General features: G+C 32.3%; 1 protein-coding gene across 4 annotated transcripts in view; it reads right to left on the bottom strand.

The window, feature by feature from the left end:
• Nucleotides 1-3,532: 3,532 nt before the first annotated feature.
• LOC145242063 (protocadherin alpha-6-like) overlaps nucleotides 3,533-12,472 on the bottom strand; it is a 133,695-nt gene continuing 124,755 nt past the window's right edge. For 2 of the 4 annotated variants that reach the window (XM_080104960.1, XM_080104962.1), the window contains one exon: nucleotides 3,533-4,242. In XM_080104960.1, the coding sequence (XP_079961086.1) occupies nucleotides 4,232-4,242 (11 nt within the window). In that variant the 3' untranslated portion in view covers nucleotides 3,533-4,231. The remainder of the gene's footprint in view (nucleotides 4,243-12,472) is intronic. The other 2 variants (XM_080104961.1, XM_080104959.1) reach the window with 2 other exon arrangements.

Below are 12,472 nucleotides of genomic sequence, written 5' to 3'. Positions count from 1 at the left end.
TCTATGTTGGGTTTAGACAAGCTATACATAACAAGGCAAACTATTTGAATCATCGAAAAAAAAAAGTATAAACCTTTATTATTTGACTAATTGTCTGATATCTCCACCATTCCCAAATCCCCTAAAACAAGATATCACATGTATCCAAAAAGTATCCGAGTGACGGAGAGAAGAAATATTGTCTTCTTGTTGTACTAATATCTGGGCCAAATCTGACAAATATTTGACTATTTACGATTAACTAAACTTTATGCGTGTGCTAAGTTTGTTTGGATCAGTTATGCATAGCAAGAACATGAGAACAGGAAAATAGCTGTGATCCTAATACTGTTTATTGCGCAAAAAATATATTTATCACAATAAAATATTTGGAGAAAACAGGCCTGGCTTGCCCCGAGAAATCACAAGTATAAAAATATAACATTGAAAATGAGTGTGTGTTGGGTTAGGGGATTTTTTAGATGCTAATATGTTTATTAGGTGCCATTTGAACTAATATCTGGCTTAGTACCTTTGACTAAACTTTATCTGTGTACTAAGTTGGTTTCAGATGAGCTATGCATATAATTAAAAGAAATCTCTTGATTCATGTAAAAGAATATAAATATCACTTTAAAATTGCAGCAAATCTCCAACATTCATCCCCCCCCCCATTTTGGTAAGGTTGTTCTGCCAAAAAACATTATTGTGATCCAAAAGGATCCTAAAAAATTGGACTGCATATCACAATGTGCATTAACAGTTTGGCTGCAGACGAGTAAACGGTATCCGCATGCTCACTTTGTTTTAGACAAGTTACACATAACAAGAATACATTAATAGAAAACAACTTTAAAAAGTCAGCACTTTTTTCTGGTCAAAAAAAAAAAGTCTAAATATTTATCACATTGAAATTATTAGAGGAAAACTGCTCTCCCTTCTAAAGTGGCCCATCTCCAAATACCACAAATATTTAAATATAATGTTAAGTGTGAGTGGGGGCCTTTTATAGAGTGTCACATTGAAGGTTTTCAGTTCTCTCCCACTGTACCAGGGTCAAAAAGTGGGATTGAGAAGTCAGCGCCCCCGAGGTGGGGCACTCTGATCTGCAAAAAGTGCCTGGGCAGCTTCGTCGGCATTCCCCGGTAAGGGCGCCTCGAAACCGAATTATTTTACTGGGTGTCATTTTGACTAATATCTGATCTAATGCCAATTATACAATTTTATCTGTGTACTAATTTGGTTTGAGATAAAGGTGTAAATAATGGCTACACAATAATATTTGTCACATTGAAATTATTGGGGGGAAAATTGCTCTCGTTTGTAAAGTGACCCATCTCTAAATATCATGAATATTAAAATATAACGTTAAGTGTGAGTAGGTGTCGGGGAGAGGCCTTTTATGGAGTGTCACATTGAAACCGAGTATTTTGATTGGGTATCACTTTGACTCGTATTTAGCCTAATGCCATTGATTAAATTGTATCCGTGTGCTAATTTGGTTTGAGATTAGGTGCAAATAATGACTACACAATAAAAAAATATTAATTTTCATAGAGAAAGTAAATATTTCAGGCTGACACATTTGATTTCCAGTTAAGCTTGTATGATAACATAAGGAAAAGAAAGTTAAATTAATTTTTTTCTTACCATTGTTCCTTAAATGAAACGTTATTTTTGAAGTCGTGTAGAATTCATAAATTTCATTTCAAACTTGATTTTTATCACAAATTTGCACTAAACTTGATTTCAATATTTCATGTATATTGCTTTCACATAAATTGCAAAAATTATTTTGCGATAAACTTATATTAAAAAATATTTAATCGAAAAGTAAATTCTATAGTTGGCAAGATTAAGGTTAATAAAGACTTGCTAAAAATAAATTTCATTAAAAAGAAGAAAAAAAAGAATAACATTATCACCCCCACCCACCCACTGCTTTATACCAACGAATGAGGATCGTAAAATAGATTGGTTGAAATATTAACAACATAAACGCAAAAATAGACTTGCAACACACCTTCTGTGCAAAGTTTCTGATAACCTATTCTAACTCATCTCAATTAACCGAACCAGTTAGCACTACAAAGATTAAAAAAAAATATTTGGCACTCTTAAAAACGAAAACTAAACATTACTTACGTTTTTTTTACCACGATATTATATGTTATAGCACTAATATCCTGCTTTCTTTATTTTGATCCTCAGTCCTAACATTCCACTAGTGATATTTCTGACAAAGGAGGAAGAATTGCTGTTTTCTGGGTCGGGATCTATTCATCTAACACTTACTGATGGCAAGTTTTTGACCTTTAAGTAAGTTGTTTTTAGCTCCTTACATCAAGTGGTTTTATTGCTTGTCTGGAGCGATTTCTAGAAAAAATATATTAATATACTACTATGATCTTATATTGTAGTATTTAATGTGAGCTTTATAAGTTTTAAATACCTATGTTTAAATTAGAAATAACTACTAAAGAAATGAGATCAAAAGTAAAATTTTGGTTTAATATGAGGAAATATAGAATTACAAAAACAAAAAAATGTCAGACATCGCTGAGAAATTGATAGGAGGAGAGACTGGCAGAGCGTATGAAAGAGAAAAAAATAAACATAGGGAGAAAGAGAAGACGAAAATGGAGAGAAAGAGATGGATAGGCTAAAAAGCAGGGGGAGAGAAAAATATGGTGTAATATTTTGGTTACTTATTGATTTTAATATCTGATTCTTTTAAATGTATGCTAATTTGATTTGAGACAAATTATGAATAACAGGCACACATTATTATTATTATTATTATTATTATTATTATTATTATTATTATTATGTGAGAGAGATTAAATAATAATAATAATAATAATAATAATAATAATAATAATAATAATAATAATAATAATAATAATAATAATACAATGCCAACACCTTGAACTGTAAGAAAGTCAAAGTGATTCCTATTGGAATTTGAAACACTTGGGACCATAACAAAAAGCCAACAAAAAATGCTTAGTCAGATTGACAAGACAATTTCTTTTCCAATTTTACAAAAGGCTTGCCTGTTATGAACGGCGATAGTGTTAATACGGCTTGAATTTCTAAAGTCAAAGGAATTGACCTGATGTTTAAGAAAAAAAATCCAACTAAAATCATCCAAAGGTGTAGACTATTACTACTACTATAATAATAATAATAATAATAATAATAATAATAATAATAATAATAATAATAATAATAATAATAATAACTAGAAGGGACATTTCCAGGACATTTTATAATCAATGAAACAGAAGGGACGTTTCTAGTGCATTTTACAACTAATTAACGAGAAAGGACCTTTCCATGGCATTTTACAATCAATCAATCAGAAGAAACCTTCCCGGGCATTTTACAACTAATAAACCAGAAGGAACCTTTCTAGGGCATTTTACAATCAGCCAGTCAGAAGGGACATTTCCATGGCATTTTACAATCAATCAACCAGAAAGGGCATTTCCAAAGCATTTTATAATTAAATCAGAAGTGACTTTTCCCGGGTACTTTTGTAATGTTAAAATTTTTGTTACATTAAATATAGTAGTATAGAAACAACTCATCTTTATTAGCTTTGCCTTATAAGTGGCACCAAATTTTTTGTTTTACTTTCCTATTTGAAATATTCCACTTCATTTTAAAGGGGTGATCAGGATGATAACGGCTGAAGCGAATTACGATATTACTATAAAGATAATAGCAGCAGCAGCGGCAGTTCTACTATTTCTCCCTTAGAAAGTAAATGTTTTGAGCCAAGATATTTGGATTCCAGTTGAGCTTGTATCATTAAAAAATAAGTAAAAAGTAGATAAATGAATAGAAATGAAATGATTAAAATCAAATAACATGACGTCACTCCATATCATCCGATGACGATCAGAGAATAGTCTGATCGAAATGTTGAAAATATAATCGTACAGACGATGCGCGTACAAGTTAGGGAAAGGATGTGTGTACAGTCCAAACAAATAAACTTTTTACAATGGTTTTTCCAGTGTTCCTGGTCACCTCGTCTGACCTCTCCCACTGACCGAGCCAGCCAGCACCACAACCATTTTTCTACATACCTGGCACCTCTTCACTATGTCCTGTGTCTCCCTCACTCCAGCCACGTCCACTGTCGGTGTGAGAGGACTGCGTAGATCTTCGCGTTGGATTATAATCAGGGACCATAACTCTACAGCTTTCAATTTTTTCACCACAAAGTTGCGTTGATACCTCCTCAATACACACCTGTCGATGAAACAATAAAATGATAAAAACATGATTTGAAAAACAAATACAATCAAGAAAAGACATTATTGATGAGTACATATGGGGCACATCTCTTTAGTGTTGATCATGTTTGTTTTGTTACCTTTTATGGCGTGTCAAACATTTGGGTCAATTTGTGCAGAGTATTCATGCGGTCAAGAGGCCTTAACCCCACCCCACCCACTGAAGCTGATGTATGAGTGATACGTTCTTTTAAAATCTTTTGATAGAAGCCAAATTTTTTAAAGTATAATGTTTTTTTTTTTCGAATAGATCTATTTTTCTTTATAGATGTTGGTGTGTTGGTTTTGTTTTATGGCATATCAACCCTTTTCAGGTTATTTAATGCTGAATCCAGTGATTTTAAAGAAAATGTTTTTAATAGAATATATTTTTCTTTCAAGTCAGTTTCTATTCAACCCATAGTTGGGACCCTAACAGGTACTATCAGTCCGGGTCAGAGTGGACCTGGGAGCAATGGCAATTAAAGGGTGGCTCCACACTCCCCGAAGCCCACAAGCTGGAGCTTCACTATCAGATATAGCTTAAGGTCATATCCAGGACCATTTCTTTATAGAAATTATCCATTGTTGCTATAAATTCAATGCATGGGGTTTGATATGGTATGCAAATGGGTTGATTTCCTTTTCTTTTTTTTAAGGAAATCGCTCCAGACAAGATAGGAAGCCACTTAATTTAAGAAGCTAAAATCCAAAAGTACTATTTCAAAGTCAAAAACTAGCCAATGTTAAGTGTTGGAGGATAGTTTCCAACCCAGAAAACAGCAATCCTTCCTCTTTTGTTAAAAATATCACTCATAGAATGTGAGGACTAAAGTACAAAATAAAGGAAGAGCAAGAAATAACAACAATGAATCAACATAATATTAAAACGTGAATGTTTTAAACGGTGTAAAGGGGGAGGGGCGAATGAGATGAGAAATAGTGGGAATATGAGATGGTAAAGGACTCGAAGAAGGGGAAGAAGAAGAAAAAGATTATGTAAATAAATCAATGACACAAATAAAAAAAAACTCGAAAATTACAGAACATTATAAAATCGTAATATTCGATTGAAAGCTGAATAAAGATGCACACAAAAATACTCATCTCTTACAAGGGAACGCAGGGTGGGTTTTCTAGTTTATTTATGAAATTCTTCGTTGTTTAAGACCCCAATAACCTGAATTTGAGATGTTAACACAAAATGAATAGTTTGTCACAAAAGTGTGTTATTGTTGTGCTGTTAATATTGTGTTCTGAAGTCTCCATATGTGTCACAATCTCACAAGCATTGAACCCTATTTGATGCTTATATAGTTTAATTAACCTTAACGTTTTCAATGCTAAAAAACAATTTTTGACTTCATTTCAATATTTTTGTCACGTGATGTCATAGTGTTGAAATTTTATGATTGTGTGGCCTCCTAAGTTTCAGATTAGTCAGCCTGCCTCCACATCAATGGTGCCGTGTACAGTATAGTACCACAGAAAGGGGGAGAAACTTGGTTTTAGCAGTGCTCTTTAGGCAGCATTAATTTTATTTGGCACTTTCATTAACCCCTTGAAAGTTCCCTAACCTTTTATTTTTCACTTCTCACACACAAAAAAAATTATTTCTCTTCCAGGGATATATATATATATATATATATGTGTGTGTGTGTGTGTGTGTGTGTGTGTGTGTGTGTGAGAGAGAGACAATAAGCACTATGTATCATCTATTTATTTTTTTATGTCCTTGGACAAAGTTGGCTAGCCATTGACAAACCCAGTCTTTTCATTGGATAATCGTTGTTGATCATCAAATGAAACTAAATGGTGATTCTCGTTAAGTGTCTGCTACCGAAACAGATATTGGGATTGATAGAATACGTAATGTAAAACATCAATTTACTTTTTAAATGCAGTTTTAATTTCTCTCTCTTTTTTTCTTCTTAAAAATTCGTATTGATAGAAAATATAAGAAAAATTAAATAAAAATAATATGCGGTTCATGGATATATGAAGTTTTTGGTTTCATCATTTTTCACGAACAACACTGGAACATTATTTGAAAAGATGAGTTTGCATAACCAGTTAAATCTAAAAAGACAAAATGTTAAAAATCCCAAATCAGCTATTTCCATTTTACGCTCCAAGTATGCGTTAAATAATATTACTGCTTGTGGTGCTATTTCTATTGTTCATAATAGACCATTCCAATCTTTTTTTATGCTTTTCTGTATTACCCTTGACTTCCAATAAAAATAAAGAGGGTGACGAAAATGAGAACGATATAGACGGCATAGAATAAGGGTGGGTGGGGGTGGGGGATCAACCAAAATACATTGCGAGATGGTAAAATTGATTAATACAAAAATTAGTTAGAGATGCGTCTCTTTACAAATTAATGTCAAATTACGTTTATTTAAAAAATTGAACTGGAAGTTTTTCAAACATAACTCAATCCCAAAGCCGAGGAATATGTACATTACGTGATCAAAATATAAAGGAAAACAAACGTTCATTTACTCTGTTTTCCTTTGTCTTGATACATCCGTTATTATATTAAAACTATATCTCAAAATCAGAACAGAACCAAAATAAGGCAGCAGATCTTGGACAAAATGCTCGATACCTTATTGGATAGAACTATATCAATAATAAAGAGTTGAGCTAAGTATATTTTATTATCGGAAAGAGATGGAAAGAGAGCGAGAGAGAGACAAAGAGACAGAGCATGTGCGTGGGGGTTGAGAGAGAGAGAGAGAGAGAGAGAGAGAGAGAGAGAGAGAGAGGTACTAACATTTCTGTCAGTAGCTTAAGGCACCACACGAATTTTGGATCTCCATTAAATTTGTTAGGACACCAAAGTTCAGCTTGCTTCGGGCATCATCACACTTTGGAGTTGCACACGCATCCAAGTCGACCCAAAATGAAACAGATTGAATTAACTTGTGAAAATTTACGCTGAAGTCGATTTTAGTGATTGCTAAGCAATTGAATCAATTTACTGAATTGCAAGTTGTAAATTGAAGCTGTCTTTTTTTCTTTTTTTTTTTTTTTTTTCCACCCTTTTTTCGTTCTTTATTTGCTTCTACAAATGCTGGCTTGATCTGGCACTTAGAATTCTTACTATTTTGCTATTTACATTTATTTGTACTGAACTTAGAAAACACACATTATACCTTCTAATACAAAATATAATAGACAAAGTAAGGTCAGTTTTTTTCCAGGATTTTGTCATCAATAGCTTTATTCGTTTAATATCAACATTTAACTTTGTAAATACTTGTGGGTCTATTTATTTTAATATGACATCTTTAAGAAAAATGTTTATAGCCCTAATATCGCACTATTGAGCTACCTAAACGAGAAATACTATCCAAAGCAATTAAATTACATATCAACATAATATATATATATATATATATATATATATATATATATATATATATATATATATATATATATATATATATATATATATATATATATGGCCATGTGCGAGTTCAGGATTTCCAGTCATTTGAACACTATTGACTGTCTTTACGTTGTGCGTGTATTTGACATTCATAAGTGTTAATTTCCTCACAACAGTTGAGGTGGCCTGGAGGTAATGTCTTAGCAAATGGAATTAAAGGTGGCTTTGTAACTGGGTTAATTATATATATACATGTATAAAGATAGAGTCTGAAAATATGGACACAGATAGAAAGACAGACATAGTGAGTTTTTTTTAAATTAAATAAACGCTTACAAATAAGTTAAAACACAAAAATATTATGCAGGTAGGTTTCAAAGTAAATTTTATTGACTATGAAAACACATATTTGTTACGTATATATTTTTTTTGCCACTTTTACTTTCTGTGGAGTATTTAATTTAATTTTCTTTTTCTGACCGATTATCGAGACTTCAAAGACGTTATCTTTTTTTGCTTTGTTTTATAAACATGTATGTGACAATGCTGAGATTATTATGGTGTTATTTAGAAAACCCATTCTTCGCATGCAGAAGAGAGTGTGTTTTATAACTATTCTGTACTTTCAACTAACAAGTGAAAAAATGTTGATATAAAGCTGGAATTTAAAGTAGTACTATTTGTGTAAGATTTGATTCCCCTCTCCCCCAAAAGAAGAGGAAAATTTGAACAACAAACGAAACAGCCAGTTTTTGAAATTACACTGATTTAGGCGTGACAAATAAGTACGTAATATAGTTTTTGTCTTTTTTAGAATCCGCCAGTACCTGCAGGTTATCGCCCCAAACCAGCATTAAGCACAGACAGTGGCTTTCACCAGCTGCCACTAGAAAACAATGCCTGACAATGGAAGCCAGATTATTTCATTTGAGCCAGTGTCCAACATTTTCCAGGGATTGCAGTGGCCACCAATAACGGTCATAGTTTAAATTGTTTTCAAAGGAGATGTCATGCTTCTACTGGGCAACGAACAAACCGACGCATAGGTCTACTCACATTTCGCTGCCCACCGTTGAGCTCGCCGTACATTACTTGCTTTGGTATCTGGTCGTCTTCTATACGCAAGACATGTCCTGCCCAACGTAGCTGTGATTGCATAAAAAAGCTTTCAATTCTGCTAATACCACAGCGCGTGTATAGGTCCGCATTAGACATCTGATTGCTAAGGATGAAGTCACAAATTGTTCTAAGGCAGGTTTTGTGGAAGACATCAAGCCTCTGGATGTGATTGCGATAGACTGCCCATGATTCCGATCCATAAAGCAGTGACGTTAGCACAACTGCTTTATACACAAGTACTTTATTTCTTAAGCTATTCCCCTATCATCGCATAACCAATGGCGCAGTTTCCCAAAATCACTAGTTTCGCAATTCGATTTATGATTTCATCATTAAGAGAAGCATTCCAATTTACCTTACTACCAAGATAGGTAAAGTTTTTTTTACATATTTCAGATCTTTGCTATCCACCCGGATTGGTATATCGGGAAAGCTGTGTACTGGTGGCCGCCGCTTTACACCCTGAACTTGTTTTGGTGTGGGCGATTTTGGTGAATCGCTTCCATTTTCTTGATGCTGATTGTCAGACCAAAAGCCTTGCAAACAATGGAAAACCTGTCTACAAGCAGTTGTGCTTCATTCTGAGAGGTTGCACAAAGTGCAGCATCATTTGCAAACAAAAGGTCCCATTTGACAAGGTCTTAGCTTTAAAACGCTGCTCGTTGAAGAATTTGAATTCTACGCCTATATCTAAATCAGCAAAAGCATATTTCAGCATAACTGAAATGAACAAAGCGAACAGCACTGGTTCCATTATGCAACCCTGTTTGGTAGCATTTGTCACATTGAAAGGTTCTGAAGACTCTCAATTTGAAATAACAGGTGCTTCATTCCATCATGAAAAGACATGATTACATTCAGCATGTTGTCAGATATCCCCAGCCTTTTAAAAACCTTTCAGAGAGCTGCACGGTTGACCGTGTCAAAGGCCTTTGTAAGGTCAATGAAAACCATATACAACTCATCGTTCTTTTCGCGAACTTTCTCGGCAACCTGGCGGAGGGAAAAGAACATATCAACAGTACCCCGATCAGCACAGAAACCGTACTGAGGTTTGGGGTAGATATCGTCAACAAGGTGTTTGATTATTCTGTTGAGAATGAATCTTGCCACGATCTTCCCTGATAAAAGTGAGATGCTACATCGGTAGGTGTGTCAGATATTTCGTGAAAAATAGTGAATAATTCAACCCCATCTTTCCAAGCTTATAACTCCTCGAAAAATAAAATTCAAGCCCGAATTCTTTTTTCAATTAAAGAGGCAAGGACCAAGGTTTCATAAAAAAAACAAAACAAAACAAAAAAAAAAAAAACAAACAACGTGTTTTTAAAAAAAAAAAAAAAGGTTTTAAACTTCGGACTTTACAGGTAAATTTCTAAAAAAAACACTACATTTTTGTTTTAAATTTGAATATATTATTTATTGACCTTTTCTCTTCAATTTGTGATATATAAAACTTTGGTGAGTAAATTAATTATTTACTTTTTAATAGACATTTCAAAATGGGAGGCGTGAATTATTCGACCCACTGTCTTTCCAAGCTTATAACTACTCGAAAAATGTAATTCAAGCCCCAATTATTTTTTCAATTACAGGAGCAAGGACCAATGTTTCATTAAAAAAAAGAAAAAAACAAACAACCTGATTTTAAAAAAAAGGTTTTAAACTTCGAACTTTACAGGTAAATTTCTAAAAAACACTACTTTTTTGTTTTAAATTTGAATATATTATTTATTGACCTTTTCTCTTCAATTTGTGATATATAAAACTTTGGTGAGTAAATTAATTATTTACTTTTTAATAGACACTTGAAAATGGGGGTGGGGCGTGAATTAAAAAAAATGTTTGTCTAAAATGTTATATTCGGTTTATTGGAAAGAGCATAAAATTTCACATTGACCCTGAAAATATCGTAAAAATAGAATCAATAGAAAAATTTTGATAGATTTTTAAAGTTTAAAAATTGAAAAATATTGAGTTCGTAAAATTCATTACTGTTTAAAAAAATATTTCTATTACGTTTAAAACAACTTTAATACTTTATTTTCGAAGTATAATCGATAAAGAAAATAAACAACCCACTTTTAAAAGAGAAATTCCGAGTTTTTTATATTTTATTCGCAGTTTCGTGTTAGGGGTATCAAAAATTCCTACAAAAATTCTGATACACCTACTACATTGATTGTCACAGATTTTTCTAAGGCCTCCTGTTTTTACTTTATATTATTATTCTAATAGACATTTTTTCAATAGTTTTAAAAATTATCCTGCTTTAGGCATGACAAGTACGTCAACTTCATAAGATTTCCAGCCATGGTATTTTTTTTCCATTAAATGCTTTTTTAGAAGCTGCCAGTACCTGCAGATTATCACCCCAAACCAGTTTTAATCACCAGTAACCAACAGTGCTGCCAATTACAGACAGTGCCTCCACTAGTTGCCACTAGAAAACAATGCCCGACAGTGGAAGCCAAATTATTTAATTTAAGTCACATCCGCCAATATCCGCTATTTTTCAGGGAGACAGTGGTCACCAATAACGACTGTAATTTAAATTGTTTTCGGGGGGGGGGGCTGTCATGCTTCGACGAGGCAACACTGGGTAACGGTTCCTGCTAGAATATTCGTGCATATATATATATATATAGTAAATAACTAGCTCTACCTACGTATTGAGCACTTTTGAAGTAAATATTTGAAGTTTACGCATAAATCTATACTTTCGTATATTAATTTTAGGTGAGTAAATGAAGTAGTTATATATATATATACATATACACACACACATATATATACGCACACATCTATATATACATATATGTGTGCGTGTGTGTATATGTATTTATATATGTGTGTATCTTTGTATATGTGTATAGATGTGTATATCTGTATATATATATATATATATATATATATATATATATGTGTGTGTGTGTGTGTGTGTGTACATATGTATATATATATATGTCTGTATATATATATATACATAGATACAGACATATATATACATATGTACACACACACCTGTTATTTCAATATATATATAATATTTAGTAATGTGATTGATAATTTAAAAATCAAATTATAATTAAATTAAAATTGGTTGATATTTAGTAATGTGATTGATAATTTAGAAATCAAATTATAATATTAAATTAGCTCTAGGTTATTTACCTATCGAGCTTATTATATATCTAAATTCCAACGAGCACTTTTTCTTTCCCTGTATTTTAATTAAACTAGTAATTTCACTATTACATTAAAATACACTTTGCTCTTTAGACTATTGTTCTAATCTTCTTTAAATTATTAGCTCCCTATAACAGGTCGAGTTTATATACGTAATTATAGATATGTTTCATAAGAAGGGCTTGCAATTATCAACCAAATGTATCCCCACACCTTCTAAAGACTATATGTAATAATTATTGTCCGTAACTTGATGTCTACTACAATAAAAACATTGTTTTCCGAAACGATCGTACAAATAATTGATTTTGTTGTTGTTCCTTCTTATGAAACGGATTTGTATATATGTGTATATCTGTATATATATATATATATATATTATATATATATATATATATATATATATATATACAGATATACACATATATACACATATACAAAGATACACACATATATAAATAGATATACATAAAAACATATATATATATATATATATATA

The sequence above is a fragment of the Euprymna scolopes genome, chromosome 21, assembly GCF_053919585.1.
Source record: "Euprymna scolopes isolate OS-2025 chromosome 21, ASM5391958v1, whole genome shotgun sequence".
NCBI classification, from domain to species: Eukaryota; Metazoa; Mollusca; class Cephalopoda; order Sepiida; family Sepiolidae; genus Euprymna; species Euprymna scolopes.
Note: the sequence above shows the minus strand (reverse complement) of the source record. Positions and strands in the feature narration are given on the sequence as shown.